The sequence below is a fragment of the Podarcis bocagei genome, assembly GCF_964188305.1.
Source record: "Podarcis bocagei genome assembly, chromosome: 2".
Taxonomy (NCBI): domain Eukaryota; kingdom Metazoa; phylum Chordata; class Lepidosauria; order Squamata; family Lacertidae; genus Podarcis; species Podarcis bocagei.
The window spans coordinates 14316008-14335357 of record NC_138126.1 but is presented as its reverse complement, the minus strand read 5'-3'; the positions used below and the strand labels follow the sequence as shown (position 1 = coordinate 14335357).

The window sequence follows — 19350 nt, the reverse complement described above, 5'->3', positions numbered from 1 at the left end:
AACATGTATGTTGTCCTCTAGGTCCAAACACACACAGACACACACATGGTAGGAGCAAGCAGTGCTCCAAAGTGCTTATCTTGCGAACTTGCCGTCTAAGTTGTTTACTCCTGACCAAAGTTCCTGTTTCCCAAAAGGACAGGAGGGGGAGCAGAGGAGGAAACGGATGGGTTTGAAGGCTCTTTCTGCCTCTCTCCCCTGAGAAACAAGAGCAAAGGGTGTTTGCAGGCCAGGAGGACAGAGGAAGAGGCAGCGAGGGCAGAGGGAGCAGTGGGCGGATCCCCCGCCTCTCCCAAGGGGTCCAGATGCAAGCAAGGGGCTTCCTTCTTCTCCCTGCAAGGGCCACCCATGTATCAGAGCAGTCCTTTGCAGATTAACTTTTAAGTTCCCAAGAATCTACTCTCAGGCCACTAATGTGCATACCATGCCAGCCTTAGGAAGGGAGGTGGGACAGGCAGATGAAAAGAATTGCCAAAGGTGTTTGAAAATGCACCTTGGGAAGGGGGTGCCCTTGGGAAGGGGGTGCCCAATTGCGGCTTCTCCAGGGGCAGTAGAATGTCTTGGGCAGGAGAATCCCTGCAGGGGCTCTCAGACTCCCTTGGCTTCTTCTTCCCTTCCTCCCAGGAAGCTGCAACTTGCTCTGGATTCTGCGCTCCTCAGGAAGCTGAACCTGCAAACCTAGCTGAGACTGAACCTGCAACCCTGGCCAGGATGGAAGGAGGAAGATGGACGGTTGACCTGGTCAGGCTGTCTCCCGCATCCCTCCCCACAACCTCTGAGCATTCCCTCCCAGTACCCTTGGAGAAATCTGGTGAGTTCCAGGGGAGAGGAGATGGGGACAGGGACAGATGGATGGTGGAGGGAGAAAGAGGAAAAGATGGAGAGGAGACAAATGGAAGGAAGTTCCTGACAGGAAGAAGGAAGAGGTGAAGCCTTCTGCAAAGCAGCTCTTTGTTTCTTGAATCCTTTTCCTAAAGTAGTGGGGTCAGATTTTCTTCCTCCAGGCTTTGAAATCTTAGGTGTTATTTCCATGGCAGGAATAATTGATGATAATGATGTTGCACACCAATCCTGAAAAATGGGCGAAGGGGAATGGAAATGCTTCCCATAATTATTTATAATTAATGTATTTAAATTGTTTCTATTACTCTTATTTTTTATAGACAGGGTCAGAATGATACATTCCACCAGCATCAAAACACAATAAATTCATGCACCCCCCCAGTTTGGTGGGCTTAAGGGACAAAGGACCAGTTATCATGATACACAATTCCTGTGGCTGGTGGCTCTGCACTTAGGATTGGTCATATAAAGTCCAAGAGCAGGTGGTATTATAAGCAAACTGTGTAAACTTGCCAATCTCACAGACTGGGGTTGTTTGTGTGAGTGAGTGAGTGAGTGAGTGAGTGAGTGGGATAATAATTTTAGCACCCCTGTGTAATGGCTTGGTTCTCCCGCACAGACATGAGACAACTCCAGTAGTAATTATCTCAAACTCATAAATCACTGTGGAGCTCAGTCTTCGGCCTGTTCATCCCAGCTTGCAGTTGCCGAGTCCTCCAGCAAAGAAGGCCCCGCTTTCACTTTATTTTCCCCTCTTCTTGCAGATTCTCTAGAGCCTACGATTTTTTTGGACAGGCTATTTCGGGGGCTCTGTGTCAGAGCTCAAACTGGAGATAACAGTCTGTGCCCCCCCCCGTCACCCCCTCTTCCTGCTCTTTGTTCTTTGCTCCTGCTGCAGCTTGGCTGCTCCTCCTCTGCTTCACATTCCAACTGAATCACATCTCTTGCCTTCTCAGGCTCTGTCAGCGGAGGCACGAGAGGCTTGAGATTCACAGAGCTGACACCCTGTAATTTTGTCCGTTCCTAAGCTTCCATGGAGATACTGTGGTACAACCTTGGTGCAAATTTCAAAATAAGTACACAAAGCCAACAAAGAGACTCAGAAGTTTATAGTGGCACCAGCTTTCCTGCTCAAAATTCCACTTTGTGAGACTGCAGCCCATTTTTCAGCCTTTAAGGGCTGCAAAAGATGAATAAACAGAAGCGTAGTTCATCTATGGAATCTATCCTACAGGAGACAGTGACGGCCAGCAACATGGATAGCTTGAAAAAAAGGATAAGACTGACGTCTCTGCTCTGCCCTCGCAATCCTAGGCAATAACGCTTCTTAATACTAGTTTCTGGAAAGCACAGGAAGGCAGAGAAGACTCTTGTGCTCCAATCCTGCTTGCCGGTTTCCCACAGGCATCTGGTTGGCCTCTGTAAGAAGAGGATGCTGGACTAGGTGGGCCTTTGCCTGATCCAGCAGGCTCTTCTTAGGTTCCAATATATTGCAATATTTTTACAGTTACATGTAGCACTTAAGTTTTATTTATTTCACAAGGGAAATACTGTTACTTGAGCCTGAGATCATTTCTTCACTTCAGAAAGAAAAAATAGATGTGTCTAATAAGCCAATTCCACCATAGATCTGAATTATAAAACGATGCTGCTTTATTAAGTGTGAATGGAGTGATCATGTGTTGCTCTTGCCACTATCTCATCAGCTTTTCAAAAAATATGGAACCTAGAGAGGACAGTGGAGAATGGAGACTGTGTGAAAATGAGAGAAGGTGCAGATTGGGATTGACAGGTGTTCAGTTCCTTTTTTGTCTTTCTTGAAAGTCTAACAGGATTCTCTTTCCTCCCAGACTCCCAAACAGGTGAGGAAGATGAAAGTCAGAATTCTATGAAGCCACAGGTGAATTTATGGGGGAAAACAAAGACATTGAGGATACAACAAAAAAGTCAAAAAGGAGAGAAACTATTTGAATGTATGGCATGTGGAAAGAGCTTCAGTGAAAGTGGAAAACTTAGAATACACCAACGAACTCACACAGGGGAAAAACCATATAAATGTATTGAATGTGGAAAGAGCTACAGTCAAAATGGATACCTTAGAATACATCAACGAATTCACACGGGGGAGAAACCATTTAAATGTATTGAATGTGGAAAGAGTTTCAGCAAAAGTGGAGTACTTAGAGTACACCAACAAACTCACACAGGGGAGAAACCATATAAATGTATTGAATGTGGAAAGAGCTACAGTGAAAATGGATACCTTAGAATACACCAACGAACTCACACAGGGGAGAAACCATTTGAATGTTTTGAGTGTGGAAAGAGCTTCAGTACAAGTGGAGACCTTAGAATACACCAACGAACTCACACAGGGGAGAAACCATTTAAATGTATTGAATGTGGAAAGAGTTTTAGCATGAGCGGAGCACTTAGAGTACACCAACGAACTCACACAGGGGAGAAACCATTTAGATGTTTTGAATATGGAAAGAGTTTTAGCATAAGCGGAGCACTTAGAGTACACCAACGAACTCACACAGGGGAGAAACCATTTGAATGTTTTGAGTGTGGAAAGAGCTTCAGTACAAGTGGAGACCTTAGAATACACCAACGAACTCACACAGGGGAGAAACCATTTAAATGCATTGAATGTGGAAAGAGTTTTAGCATAACCGGAGCACTTAGAGTACACCAACGAACTCACACAGGGGAGAAACCATTTAGATGTTTTGAATGTGGAAAGAGTTTTAGCATAAGCGGAGCACTTAGAGTACACCAACGAACTCACACAGGGGAGAAACCATTTAAATGTATTGAATGTGGAAAGAGCTTCAGTACAAGTGGGAAACTTAGAATTCACCAACTAACTCATACAGTGGAGAAACCATTTAAATGTATTGAATGTGGTAAGAGTTTTAGCATAAGCGGAGCACTTAGAATACACCAACGAACTCACACAGGGGAGAAACGGTTTCAGTGTATGGAATGTGGAAAGAGCTTCAGTCAAAATTATACACTTAGAAGACACCAACGAACTCACACAGGGGAGAAACCATTTGAATGTTTTGAGTGTGGAAAGAGCTTCAGTACAAGTGGAGACCTTAGAATACACCAACAAATTCACACAGGGGAGAAACCATTTAAATGTATTGAATGTGGAAAGAGCTTCAGTACAAGTTCGAAACTTAGAAGACACCAACGAAGTCACACGAGGGAGAAACCATTTCAATGTATGGAATGTGGAAAGAGCTTCAGTGATAGGGGATCACTTAGAATACACCAACGAACTCACACAGGGGAAAAACCATTTAAATGTATTGAATGTGGAAAGAGCTTCATTGATAGTGGATCATTTAGAAGACACCAACGAACGCACACAGGGGAGAAACCATTTAAATGTATTTAATGTGGAAAGAGCTTCAGTACAAGTTCGAAACTTAGAAGACACCAACAAAGTCACACGAGGGAGAAACCATTTCAATGTATGGAATGTGGAAAGAGCTTCAGTGATAGGGGATCACTTAGAATACACCAACGAACTCACACAGGGGAAAAACCATTTAAATGTATTGAATGTGGAAAGAGCTACAGTCAAAGTGGAGCACTTAGAAGACATCAACAAACTCACACAGGGGAAAAATCACAGATACTTTAATAAACCGTATAGGTGTTCTTTACCTTTCCTACTATGCTTCCTTGCAATACTGATAAAATCAAACCACACCAATGCTTTCAGCCCCAGAAGAGGAGCTCCCCTTGGTGTCAGGGGAGGGGTCTAAGGCAGCATCTGGAGCCCTGCCATTCCTTCTGTCCCTGGCCCCTTCCCCTCCTCTCTCTGCCATCCCAGGGCCACTCTTGACTCCACAGCAGGAGACTGGATCTGTCTGTGATGGTGAGATGTCCTGGCTGTTTGAAGGACCACTTCCTGTTTTCTGCAGCTCCATCCTTCTTTCTCATGCAAGGTGGAGTCATGAAGCAGGTGAAGGCTGAACACACCTAAGGGTGGCACAGGGTGTGGGTGGGATTCTGCTTAATCTTTCCCCGTCTTCTCCTTTTCTGGATCCAAATCCCCACACAAAAAGGGGTAGTGTGAGGGAGCAATCAGTGTTATGGAGCTGCACTGAAAATCATTGCTTTGTGACCGTAAGAGGCCCTTCTCACAAAAACAAGCATCAAGAGAATTTAAGCTACAGAATTTAAAACAAACAGATAATTACAAAAAAAGAAAGCAGTCTGGTGCCACATTGCGTAGGAGTTACTTTAACATACACTACCTGGGGCTGCCTTTGAAAAGAGCTCAGAAACTTCAATGGCTCAAAGAGCTGCAGACACATTACTGACCAGGGCTGGCTATAGGCAGAATAGGACTCCCATATTAGAACAGCTCCATCTGCCTAATTGTCTGTTTCTGGGCACAATCAATGTTTCCACAAGAAGAGGAAGATAGATTTGGAGTGCCGCATTTTCAAAAAGATGGACACACGACTATTTCTTTGTGGAGCTGAAAGGCATGCCCGTGTGCCTCATTTGTGGTGAGGCCCTCTCCGTCCTGAAGAAGGCCAACCTGCAGAGGCACCACAGGACGAAGCACATTCAGTACAAGGGAGTTCCAAGGGCAGCTGCGCCAGGAGAAGGTCAAGGCGCTGAAAACGGACCTGTTGGGTAACCTGTGGCCCATCCAGATGATGTGATATTGCAACTCACGTCTTCTTTAGCCGTTGGCCACGCTGGCTGGGGCTCATGGGAGCTGGAGTCCAAGGATCGAGGTCACAAATGCCGGGGACAATTCAAATCGCTCCTCAGTCATGAAGCCGATTGGGCGACTTAAAGCTGGTCACCATCTTTATGTGAAACCTCCCTCGCAGGGTCGCTGTGTGCGTGAAAGCAATATATCTTGTGGTGGGCTTGATGAGGGGAGTGTGGAACAGAAATATAATTCATGGGTAAGAGGACAGGAAATAGTTCTGAATCTGACTGAAAATAAAGGATTCTTTGTCTCCAAATTGCATATAGCAAGCACATGTGTTGTTGAACTCTAGCTGAAGTCTCAGCATCTGGTTCCTCAGCACTCTGCACTCTCTCTCTGGAAACCTCCGGCTGTCAGGTGACAGGAACCAGCCAATGCCTCCCAGTCTGCCAAGAGCTGAGATTGGAAGTGGACAACCAAGGAAACTTAGGGGAGCATTTTCATTTCCATGCTTATGAATATTGAATTGAAGCAATTCATCTGATTTGTTCAAAATAGTAGAAAAAATTTATGGTTGACACCACCTTGGGATAGTTTTGACAGGAATTCGGGGAACTAGGAATATTTTTAGTTCCATCAGGGTTGATGGATCAGCAAATAGCTAGAGAGGATTAAGGGGTGGGGGCGGGAATCAGGCCTTGTTTCTCATGTGACAGATAACCGATTCCACAGTTCTTAAATGTGACCATTTGCGACACAAGATCTACCCACCAGGGAAGAATGGCAGATGAAGGTGATGGACTATATGGAACTGGCGGAAATGACTGGCAGGATCCGAGACCAGGGAGAAGAGTCGGTGGAAGAAGATTGGAAGAAATTTAAAGACTATTTACAGAAACATTGTAAAATTAATGAATGTTAGAAAGATATTGGAATGAACTTATGTGGTTTTAGCAGAAATGTTATAAAGGATTAGGAAAAAATAGACTGTTAATTGGTGAAACGAGGGAAAGTAAAGTCATATCATATTAAGATAAATTACAGGACAAAAATTGTAAAAAGATGGAAAGGATTTGCTGAAATAGTTAACCGAACTAGAATACAAAAAAGGGAGGTGTGAGGAGGTCAAGAAAACAAGCTAACAAATGATAAGTTATGGGAAGATTCGATGTTTTATTTTTTTAATGGACTTTTTCTGTTTTTGTATTTTCTTTTTTTTCTTTTCCTATTATGATGTGTTGTTTTTGATGTTGTTTAATATGATGTTATTATTTTTTATTTTTGTAACCTTTAAAACCTTAATAAATATTATTAAAAATAAATAAATAAAACAAGAGCGGAAAGGGGCCTGGCGAGGATGCATCTGGGGCTGGCCCTACTGTTAGGCAGAGTGAGGAGGAGAGATCTTGAGGCGACTGGTTTGGGGGGGGCCAAGAAGAGGAAGCAAATTCTTGCCTAGTTCACTTATTGTTTCTGGAGTTTTGCTCCCAGGGAGAAGGAGAGGAACCTGTGGGAATTCGCAGTATCTGCAATAGCCAGCCTGTACATTTGAATATCTACTTGCCATTATTTTGACTATGTTTCTGCTTTCAGAGCTAGTTATTACTTACATTATTACAAAAAACAGTAATAATTGAATGCAGTGACAATAATTTATGATAATAAAGAGTGGACACATAGTCCTACAGATACAACCGGCCCTTTGAGGGTGACGAAACTGCTGATGCGGCCCCCGATGAATTTGAGTTTGACACCCCTGCTCTATTGGAACCTGTCTCATAACCAGGCGGTTTGGCTAGATACAGGTCTTCTGATATTGATGCATGTAAATATGCAGTCTGGATATCAAAATGGTTTAACAGGAGTTTTCTCTTTGCTCCAAGCGTTAAAATCAGCCTTACACTGTCCCCCTTAGCAGTAGGGGAAAAAGTTTCGTCATAATCTTTTCCAGGCCTCTGAGAATATCCTTGAGCCACTAAACGAGCTTTGTATTTGTACTTTCCTGTCACCAGAGGTTTAAGTTTGTACACCCACCTGCAGCCTACAATCTTTGCCCCCTGAGGCGCTGCTACTGGTGTAAAGACCTTGTGCTCATTCAGAGAGGACATCTCTTCCTCCATTGCCTGTTTCCAGAGCTCTGTCTCCTCTTTTGGTAACTAACACCTCCTGAAAACTCTTGGGTTCTGCAATTACACCAAACACATTTGTAGTATCTGGAGAAAAACGCACCGGAGGCACTCCTTTGTTTTGTCGTTTAGATCTTCTGGGAGAAATTTTTTCTTCTGACCCACTTTCCTCCTCAGAACTACGACCTCTCTTTTGTTGCTTAGCAACTGGTCTCTGGCTAATTCCACTTTCTTGAGAGCTCTTATCTGAACTTTCCTCCCCCTCAGACTCTGATTCTCTATGTTTACCTTCAGAGTCATGAAGCTCCTGGGAAGGTTCAAACCAAACTTCAGTATTGGCATGTAGTCTCTCCCAGCCACTATGTTCACAAAAACTGGCATTCCTGGAGATCACAATGCCATTTGTCCCTTCAGCAAAGCGGAAACCTTTTCCCAGCTCCTGGTAACCCACAAACACTAACTGTTTGGTCTTAGGATCTCCCTTCTTCCTCATTTGTTTTGGAATTAATACCCAGGCTTTTGATCCAAACACATGCAAATGGTCAATTTTAGTTTTTTTCTGAAACAATTTAAAGTACGGGGTTGTACCTATTGTTTGATGAAAGAGCCTATTTTGGAGATAACATGTGGTGAGCATGCTCTCCCCCCAATAAGACATGGGCAAATCAGCATCATCAAGCATGGCAAACATCATATCTTGTAAAGATCTGTTTTTTCGCTCTGCAACGCCATTCTCCTCTGGGGGGGAAACGTTCGTTTTCCTATGCCCAATGCCACGCTTTTGTAACCAATCTCTAAAAGCATTTGACATAAATTCGCCACCTCTGTCCGTCTGAATCCTTTTGAGTTTAATGGACAGAAATCTTTCCACAGATGCCACCCAGCCTTTAAACTTAGTGAACACGTCACCCTTATTTTTCATGGGAAAAACCCAAGAGTAACGCGTGGCGTCATCCACAATTGTTAGTGAAAAGCACGCTCCACCCCTGCTTACAGCAAATGGACCAATTACGTCCATGTGAACCAGCTGTAGCGGTGACTCACTAACTCTGTCACTTCTGGGGTAAGAGACTCTGTGGGTTTTAACCTTTTTACAAACATTACAATCAAGGTATTTGTTACAACTCTTTAAATCACCCCCATCAGCCAATTCAGACATTTTTAGTACACTTTTCCAGCAAGCACGCCCCATTTTCCTATGCAATAAGTGCACACAGTTGTCATGTATAGCTTTGTTATTCACTGCAGGCTGAGATTTACTGACTACTGCTGCAACTTGAGATCCCGCTTTAAGCCAAAACAAGCCTCCCTCTGACTTAGCAGTGCCTAAAATCTCACCAGCCTTCTTAATAATGCAACTGTCTCCTTCAAAATACTCTTTAAACCCAGCTTTTAGCAAACAATCTACAGACATCAGATTGCTCCTTAATGAAGGCACACAAAGTACATTTTGCAGGCATTCACGAAGACAAGGAACAAAAACTGCACCCCCCGAAATCACTTCGGAAGTACTTCCGTCTGCTAGAGCCACCTGGCTGCGCTGTGATGAGTTCTTGGAAACAAACAATTCATCTGAATTTACGATGTGCCGAGACGCTCCCGAATCAACCACCCAGACAGCTTGTTTCTCATCAGCAATCTTGACCTCGGCGGTCACCAGCTGAGCCGACTGTTTTTGTTTTAAGAATTTCTTTTTACGCTGATGCTGATGCTGATCTCGTCTCTGCTCCTGCACCGGCAACTGAGACTTGACCAACTCCGGACATTGTCGTTTTAGATGCGCTGAAGACCCACATCGGAAACAACGCCTAACAGCAAACGCTGACTCCTCACCAGTACGCTGCTTTTGCTTCACCTCTGGCACGGCATGAGAACTCCTTCCAAACCGCCCGCCAGTAGAAGTCTCTGCAGCCAACGACCTTTCTTGCCTCTTCTGCCATTCTTCAATCAAACACCCAGTAACGTAACTGACTGATAAATCATGCTCCTGTATGCCTTCTAGAGACAAAACTAAATTATCCCAGCTTTCCGGGAGAGAACTCAAATTAATAGCCACCTTCTCCTGCTGGTCTAATGCACAGTCTCTTTCCTGTAGCGCAGCAAACTTTAACTGTAAACTGTGTAGGTGTTCCTGCATTGTAACCCCAGGCTGTAACATTGCCTTGTACAATGCCTTGCGAATGAACAGCTTGGAAACCGCTGTCTCACGCACATGGAGTTCTTTAAGTGCTTGCCACACACCTCTAGCTGTCTTGATTCCCCTCACATATGGCAACTGGGAATCTTCCAGCCCCAAGACAATTGTGGCCCTTGTTCTTTGGTCTTTATCGAGGTCTTCATCATCAGGCTTCGTAGGAAACTTACCACTTGCCAGAGACGATCCCTCTGCAGCACTGCCTGCATGCGTTCCGACCACAGCAAGTAATTGGAGTCATTCAGACGCTCAAAAGCCATCTGAACTTGTTGTGAGGCCATCTTGAGAGCGATGTCCCTGGAACCTGGAACCAGCTACTCACGACCACCGAGAGAGAAAACAGAAACCACAGCACCCAGCACACACACGCTGCAGCTGTTGTCCTTGTGTCCACTGCGTCACCAGCTCACAACAGTCAGGAACCAGCCAGTGTCCATCTGCTGCACCAACAGGAACAACAACTTCTGGAACTACTGGAACCAACACCGTTGATGCTGACACCACCACAACTCAGGCTGGCAGCACAATGCCTATAACCTCATGGAACTTTGAAGTGTCAGGCATAGCCCTGATGGCTTTAGCCCAAACGTAGCAGAGTTTTCCTGCACAGCGAAGAAGCTAGTTGAGGTGGTAATGACTAGTCAGCTAGACTCAGAATAACTATTTACAGGATTTATTAAAAGGAAAAAATAAAACCAGCAGAGTTTCTGCATACAAAACAAAGCAAAATAAATCCTTTCTTTCTCTAGATCAAGGGAAGTAATAGTGCCACTGTATTCTGCTCTGGTCAGACCACACCTGGAGTACTGTGTCCAGTTCTAGGCACCACAATTCAAGAAGGACACTGACAAAGTGGAATGTGTCCAGAGGAGGGCAACCAAAATGGTCAAAGGCCTGGAAACGATGCCTTATGAGGAACGGCTAAGGGAGCTGGGCATGTTTAGCCTGGAGAAGAGGAGGTTAAGGGGTGATATGATAGCCATGTTCAAATATATCAAAGGATGTCACATAGAGGAGGGAGAAAGGTTGTTTTCTGCTGCTCCAGAGAAGCGGACACGGAGCAATGGATCCATACTACAAAAAAGAAGATTCCACCTAAACATTAGGAAGAACTTCCTGACAGTAAGAGCTGTTTGACAGTGGAATTTGCTGCCAAGGAGTGTGGTGGAGTCTCCTACTTTGGAGGTCTTTAAGCAGAGGCTTGACAACCATATGTCAGGAGTGCTCTGATGGTGTTTCCTGCTTGGCAGGGGGTTGGACTCGATGGCCCTTGTGGTCTCTTCCAACTCTATGATTCTATGATTCTTTGATTCTATTCTATGATTCTTTCTCTCTCTCTAAACCATACACAGCACTTCTACTCCTTCAACACACCTAACACCAAACTGTGCTAGCATTTCTAGATAACAGAGTTGAGTGCTGGTCGTTAACCAATCAGAGTAAGTAGTTTCTAGGTCAAGCAGACCCTGGCTTTCTGCCAAGAGTAAATTGACACCGCCTTGAGTTAATTGTGTGAAGCCAGAATCTGTAAGTTCCCATGAGAATCAATTAACAGAAACTGAACAATTAAGAGGTTAATTCCTCCTCACTTTCTGCCATCAAGGTTGTGTCATCTGCATAACTGAGGTTGTTGATATTTTTTCCGGCAATCTTAATTCTGGCTTGGGATTCATCCACTCCAGCCTTTCGCATGTTGAATTCCGCATATAAGTTAAATAAGCGGGGAGCAATATACAGCCTTGTTGTACTCTTTCCCAATTTTGAACCAATCAGTTGTTCCATATCCAGTTCTAACTGTAGCTTCTTGTCCCACATATAGATTTGTTATGTTAAGGAAATTAGGGGGGGCACATCTTTAAAGTTATTAAATGTTACAGATATTATGCCTGAATGTATCCTTTCAACTTGACAGCTCAGGGAAGTTCCCACCTGGCTTGCAGATCCTGGCATAGCGCTTCTGCTTCTTCTCCCTTACGCTTGGAGACCACTACCGCAGTGGAAAGCTCCGTGACTGCGTTTCGCAGGGCTGTCAGTTGCTCCTCAGTGGTCATGTCTGCCAACCTTTGTGAGCTTGCAAAAAAAAATTTTTGCGGTTTTTTTGAGAGGGGACTTACTGTCAGGGCTGCCTCAGGTCCCAGCTCACAAAGGACCAACGCCAGTTTCACTTTATATACAGAGATGTTTATTGCAGTTCATTTTCCGCTCCACAGCTGAGGCGTGCAGCCCCACGTCTGTTATGCTTAGACCGCTGAAGTCCCCTCTGAATCAGTCCCTCCCCTGCACCAGTTTAAGATGCTTGCTTTGCTCCACCTCCTCCTGTCTTTCCTTTTCCGCAGGGTCTTTCTGCCCGCTGGAGTTCCGCCCCTCCTGGATTCCTCTGACGCTGAATCTCCCGATGGCTCTCCCTCCCTCCTGTGGGCTTTGGGACCTGGCTCCTCCCCCGGGCTCTCCGTTTCCCCGCGCGCTTGCACATTTGAACTTGGCGCGCCCGCCCAGCTTCCAACCTTTCTCCTGATCGTTACATCACTCCTCTCACGGCTCCCCTCCCCTTCCGGGAGGATAGCTTGTTCTGACCTCTCCTCCGTTCCAGCCGACGGAGCTGCTTCCCCTATTACCATATTTTTTTGCTCTATAAGACTCACTTTTTCCCTCCTAAAAAGTAAGGGGAAATGTGTGTGGGTCTTATGGAGTGAATGCAAGCTGCACAGCTATCACAGAAGCAAGAACAGCAAGAGGGATTGCTACTTTAACTGTGCAGCGATCCCTCTTGCTGTTCTGGCTTCTGAGATTCAGAATACTTTTTTTCTTGTTTTCCTCCTCCAAAAACTAGATGCGTCTTGTGGTCTGGTGCGTCTTATAGAGCGAAAAATACGGCACCTAGCTTTAAAAATAATATAAAATCAACACCTTTGCCAGTTTCCTCCATTCCAAAGCTATTTTCCCCTTGAAAAAGGACTCCAGGAAGTGTCCAGGGGTGAGAATTGCTGAGCTGGGCCAAGGAAAGCCTAATCCTATCACCAAACTTGCCAAGGGGCCAGACATGCAAAGGAAGTTCTATTGTACTTTGGGTGATGCGACTTAAGAGGTGTTTGCCTATGCTAATCTTATGCCTGAGTCTTGCCCTGACATGGGCATGCTTATGCTAATCTTTTATCAAGGACTTGTCTGGACATGTTTGCCAAGGTTAGACTAGTGTAACCCCTGTCTACCCCTCTGCTATTGTGACATGTCAGTGATGTAACAATCATATAGCAATGATGCTCTACGAACTGTATTCTGGGATATGGTGGGAAAGTTTTAAAAGTCTTTGTCACCCCATGCTTGGGGTCCAAAATTCCTCTTTGAACCTGTTGCGCAATAAACTTTGGTCTACAGCTATTTGCTCCAGTTGGTGACTGGATTCCTTCCTTTATTACGCTCTTCCCAACGAGCTGGTTTGACTGAACAGCCTCACACCTAGATTTTTCCATAACACTCAGGAGACAGATGAGGTGATCAGGCACTCCCATTTCTTTAAGAACTTGCCATAGTTTGCTGTGGTCGACACAGTCAAAGGCTTTTATGTAGTCAGTGAAGCAGAAGTCAAAGGCTTTTATATAGTCAGTGAAGTCTTTATGGAACTTTATGGAACCAAGAATTACAACAATCTCTTCCTCAAAATGGTTCAGCCTCCACCACCTTTACTGCAGTCAACTGAAGGCAACCAACTATGCCCTGGGCCCCCCGATCTTTCTCACTGCCAATGAAAACTAATAAATGAAAAGGAAGAGAACCTAGCCATGTCACACTGACACAAACACCTTGCATATGAACTTTGTAAAATAATGAAAGTGTACTACCCCTCCCCCCCTCTTGCTCTCCCCACCTCTCAATTCCCCATCCTTACACTGTATACAACATTAAAGTCTGTCTGTCTGCGGGGTATAAATAATAAAGTATTATTATTATTATTATTATTATTATTATTATTATTATTATTATTATTTAATGATCTTCCTCTGTTTCACTTCAGATAATTCAGTGGGGCCTCTTCTCAGTTCATTCTCTTCTGCATCAGTGCCTTAATCCTTTGAAGATTTTGTATATCACAAAATAGTCATTGAGATGTCCCCAGATGTTGTTGTCAAGTTCCCATCAGCTTCAGCCAGCAGGGATGACAGTAAAGGATGATAGGAACTCTAATCTGGACCCCAGCACCTTGGCTCTGCTGCCCTATATCCTTCCCATTGAAAGAAATGTGAAAATTAATTTTGTACGCTATAGATTTATCCTGGTCTGGTGCATGCAATGTCTTTTGTTTTGCAGCTGTGTGATTTGTGCTCATGTTGTATTGTGGTGGCCATTGGCTATAAACAATAAAATTTATAGATACAGTCAATTGAACTGCAAAAATAAGTAATAAAATAATAAAACGATTTATATATTTTTTTGGTCCTCCCTCCCAAATGGTGTGTGTGTTTTTGGTTATATTGGGGGTGGGGTGAGGGGGTGGAGAAGTATGATGGCCAAAACCTCTCCCATCCTCTGCTAAATGGATGCAGGAGACCAGAGGCAGCGAAAGAAAAAGCAGGGAAATAGAAACCCTCCAAATGCCACTATTTTCCAGGGATGTCCCTGATTTAGAGAAGCTGTCCTGGTTTCTGATTTGATCCCAGAATATTCTGCTTCTCCTTAGGGTCTCCCTATTTTCATTGAAGAAATGCTGGAGGGAATGGAGTTATCCGACCCCCGGGCATCTGACAAGGCAGTCCTGTATAGGGACATTTGAAAATGTTTAATGTTTTATTATGTTTTTTATATATGTTGGAAACTTCCCAGAGTGGCTGGGGCAACGTAATAAGATGTGTGGTGTATAAATAGTAAAATTATAGTTATGGAATGGGATGTTCCTATTTTCATCAGAGAAATGTTGGAGGGTTTGGAAAGGTCGGTTGCTGGAGCTAAGTGATTGCATGATCCCAACCAGCAGAGCTGGGAATTGGACTGCCTCCTCCATTCGGGCTGCAGGCATAGCTGTCAACCTTCCCTTTTTTTTTTTGCGGTAAATTCCCTTATTCCAGTACCATTTCCCGCTGCTATCCTGGATTGTTTAGATATCCTGTAGACTGTCTCCGGGACAGGTGAGGCTGCTGATCCCTTATTTTCGAGTCCGCTGATCCCTTATTTTCGATCCCTTATTTTCAAATCTGAACATTGACAGCTATGGCTGCAGGGTGGCATGGTCCCAGGTTTCTGAAAAGATTTACTAATGAGGAAACCAGTGACTGCACATCGGATCACAAGGAGACTTATTTGTGCAACATTCTGGATATCTTATAAGATGCCAGGTAGATTCCAATGATACAATAAATTTTGAGGGACAGCGCAAGGGGGCGCATCCAGCCTCGCAGCCTCCCAGGGCCCAACCCACAGCCAGCGAGCTCCGATGCCCAGAGAGGCAGGAAACGGGGCCAGCCAGGGGGACTCGAGAGCGGCTGCACTTTCCTGTCCCCCGCCGAGGAGAGCGGAGGAGCAGCGGCCCGTGGCCTGGCGAGTTTCCCCGGAGAGGAGCCGGATTCCGCTGCAGGGACGGAGCGAGGAGTCCGAGGTGCAGGAGGCGGGGGGGGGAGGAGGAGGAGAGCACGTGGGCCTGGCAGGATCAGGCCCCGAGTGGAGTCAGAGGCTGCAGGGCGCCCCCCCCCCAACCGGGCAGGAAGGGGAAGGGGCGCAGCTGAGGGGCAGGGCATCTGCAGGAGGGCACAGGGGCAAACATCTCTGGCTCAGGCTGGCACGGACCCTGCCGGAGACCCTGGGGAGCTGCTCCCTTCAGTCCTGAGCTCAAGGGGCAGAATGAGGGGTCCAAGGCAGCTGCTGCTTCGCGGTGGACGATGCATATAGTCGCTCACGGATCAGCGGCGTCGTTGGGGCTTTTGCCTCCCGGGGCGGTCACTGAGTCTGCCGCCCCTCTCCCTGTCCCTCAGCAGGGAGCTCAGCCCATTTCGACGGTCCTCCCCACGGCGGAGAGGGAAGGGGAGGTGGGGGGGAAGGAAGAGCAGTGCAGCAGGGGGGGCTCTTACTGTGACACCCTTTGCAGACCACTACTCCTGCCCCCCCTTCCTCTGCCACTGCCATTGATAAATCTATCGCCCTCATTTGTGAATTGGTCTGATCGCCTTTGAAAGCTCTCTTTGCCACCACCATCGTCGCATCTTGTGGCAATGATGTCCGTCAGGTTCATTTAGCAAGGAAATGGATTCTTTTGCCTGCCCCAAATCAAGGTACACTGTTCCTAAACACGGAGGTTCTGTTGATCTGTCACGGCAATTAAAACAGCTGATAGATCTATACTCCAGAGAATGCATCTGATCTTTTCCCAAGCTGTCAAAGTTAGTGACCTCTTGTGTCTGCGTGTAAATAAGTGAGACAGGATTAAGCCTGGTTTCATTAATTGTTTTATTTCCACCTTCCTCAGTAAGGCAAATGAAGGCTGAGGGTTGAAGTGAGTGCCAGATTTGAGAAGGCAAAGGAAAGGAGGATTCTATGTTCAGATTATTCATGTTCAGATTATTACTCATTTCACTTCACTGCTGCTTCATATTTTTAAGGGGAAAAAATCTCAAAGCAATTAATGGAAAATCTCATTGCAGTTTGTGTCCATAGGATCTTGAGAGCATTAACTCTGTAGATCCAGTTCTCTCCTCCTGATAGTCTCAGATTTGAGACTGTTCTTTCTGATAGAACAGGAGGAACGGAAGATTTATGGGCTTAAAGCTGCATTGATTCTGGAGGCCACATTCCAGTGAGCTTTGTGGCCAATGTATGCACATGCATGCGCACACAGAAAAGAGATGCAGACCATAAAGTCACATGCACACACGCCAGAGGTGCTGCACACACTCACCAGACATGCCATCTAGCATACATACAAGTCTTGCAAACACAATCAGCATGTTTAGACCTTCCAACCCCCAGTGCTGGGCTGGAGGAGAAATAAGAGCACAAGAAGACCCTGCTGAATTAGCAAGGAGATCTGTGGAAAAAGACCCTTCTGATTGTTCTTTAGAAATCCTCTTTAAAGAGCAGCCAGAGGGATCATTTATTTCCAGATCAGGGCTTTTACCCCATTTCAGCACTGTGCTTGTTTGTGGTGAAATTGGAGTTGAAAATATCTCTCTATGGGCCCCTTAGGCATCTTTCTCTCCAGGACAGACAGAGATCTTCATCCTATGATCAGATAAGGAAATGGAAACCACAGGGACTAGCAGGACACATGAAGTGGGTTGTTTGATTTTGTTTGCCAATATTCCTTTTGCCTGTTTGTTTCTTAGGCTGTGCAGATCCCATACATTTAAAGCACGTGGCTTCCCCCAGAGAACCACAGGACTTGTAGTTTATTGCTACAGTTCTCAACACCCCTAACAAAATGCAGCTCGCAGGATTTCTTGGGTGAAGCCATGTACTTTAAATGTTAGGTGGGTCTGTCGCAGCCTTAATCATATACAAAGATCTGTTGCTGCCTTTCCAACATGCTAGAAGTTGCAGCCTGGATCAGCATTCCCTGTCCACGGAACATGCTCAGTCCTCTCACTGGGTTGTTTTTGGATTTCCCTCCCTCTGCCTTGGTCCCCTCCCCCCCAAAAAAAATATTATTTGTAATTCCATAAACCGTTTCCCCCAGTCTTTGGATAACTTCCCCTCGTCCCTGGGTGGAGCCGTTTGGGTGACATAATGATTGTCATTCATAGCCTGAACATTAGAAATAGAAAGAGTAATAATATATTTCAGAAACTGGCAAATGGTTAAAAAATGTGCTTTTGTTTTTATTCTTGGGTTTTATTTTACTTTGTGTTTACTTCTTTTCCAGCAGGGTGGCATAAAAATGGAAGAGCAGGGACCCAGGAGACCCATTGAAAGGGAGAGACTGGAGTGCAAAGGAAGGAAACCTCCTGCCGGCCAAGTTGGGACCATCAGGGATCTTCTGCCTCGGGCAGATTTATGTCAGATTAAGCAGGAGCCAGAGGAGGGGCAGCCGCAGCAGCACTGGGAGGCCCAGAAGCAGGATTTCCTGAAGACGATGCAGCCCCCTCGTTCAGGGTGGGAAACCCCACAGGCTCCCAGTCCTCCCCACTCCGGGGAAGGTGTCCTCTCCTTCAGGGGAGCTGCAGATGCCAGTCGGTGGCCCAGTGGGAGAGCAGGGGGGACAGACCAGACCCTGCTCCCAGACACTGAGGGGCTTCTGGGAAAGGTAAGTGCCCTCCTCTCACCTGGGTTTCCAGCACCTGGAGGTTACAGGTCCACTGCCTCTCGACATGGAGGTTCTGTTTAGCTTTGGTGGTGAATATTCCTCCTCCCTGCACTTTCTCTCTAATCCACTTTTAAAAGCCTTGCTAGACCAAACTTTCTTACACATGGGAGGTTTGTGATCATATCTCCTGATGTTGTTACTTTAATAAAGCAACCACAGGGGACTCGGAATTTCATCAGAGCAGAAGCTACGTCAGAAGAGGGGTCCTTCCACCAACCCCCTTTTTCCTCCTCTAAATTGCCTCCATTTGCAAAATGCTCTTTTCTCCCCACTGAGGTAAAAATCTTGGCACGTCTCGCAGCCTCAGAAATCCAATAAATTCCTCAGAAATCCCATGTGTAGTCGCATTAAAGATGACTGGCCTACCTTGCAAGATTGTTCCAAGATTTATTAAGATAATGTCCATTTTCAGATGACTGAATCACAGCCTGAAAAGTTAGGTTACAAATAGGAACAGTTTTTAGTACATTGCTGTACTAATGTACATTTGGTACATTACGATAAAATCTAAATTGACCCAAGTTCAAAACAAAAAACTCTAGCCACCGCCACCACAGTCTCCTGGCCCCCACAACCAGAATGCATCACTCCAGGAAGGACTCCCACCCAACCTTTAGTGAGAGAGGGCAAAAGAAAAGGACTCTAAATGGGAAGTTGCACAAATATACCAGCTGTGGTCCTGCACTGGCAGCAAGGCTAACAAACAGAGGAGCTGGGAACGTGCTGGTCCCATATCTCCCTGCATCTCCCTCCTGACCTAATTGTCCCAGCTTACCTCATGATTTGGCCGGCCCTGAGGGTGAACTGTGATGAAACCAGACAGTCTCTTATGAGCCATAGCTAACAAACTTTCCATTTTGCCCAAACCAGGAAACTGCAGCTGCCAGCTTTGGAATAAGCTGGGATGTTAAGCTAACTTCAAACTGTGCTTGGTCAAAACAGGAAACTCTGGCTGATCAGTGGCTTCGTGGTTTGACTGATCCCACTTATAGCAGTAAAAATAGGAAGCCCTGTTGCATTCAAAGGGGTTGTTTGGACAGAGTCTGTGATCAGCATGCCAATCAGGACAGGCTTAAAAACTAAAGGGACCCCTGACCATTAGGTCCAGTCGTGGCCGACTCTTGGGATGAGGCGCTCATCTCGCTTTATTGGCTGAGGGAGCCAGCGTACACCTTCCGGGTCATGTGGCCAGCATGACTAAGCCACTTCTTGC

The 19350-nt window shown here is 45.6% G+C and overlaps 1 protein-coding gene and 1 long non-coding RNA gene across 18 annotated transcripts in view; one reads left to right on the top strand and one right to left on the bottom strand.

Moving 5' to 3' along the window:
- The window catches only part of LOC308581284, an 89066-nt gene that overhangs the window by 11815 nt on the left and 57901 nt on the right, over window positions 1-19350 (bottom strand). The gene's annotated exons all lie outside the window — the stretch shown is intronic.
- Window positions 1-19350, top strand: part of LOC308580343 (uncharacterized protein) — a 117563-nt gene that overhangs the window by 52656 nt on the left and 45557 nt on the right. For 11 of the 17 annotated variants that reach the window (XM_081181721.1, XM_081181729.1, XM_081181727.1 and 8 more), the window contains one exon: window positions 625-811. The exons of 2 other annotated variants lie outside the window; for them this stretch is intronic. In XM_081181721.1, the coding sequence (XP_081037847.1) occupies window positions 625-811 (187 nt within the window). Of the gene's footprint in view, window positions 1-624; window positions 812-15104; window positions 15441-15917; window positions 16111-17696; window positions 18078-19350 lie in introns of those variants that run through there. 4 more of the 17 variants (XM_081181719.1, XM_081181734.1, XM_081181722.1 and 1 more) reach the window with 4 other exon arrangements.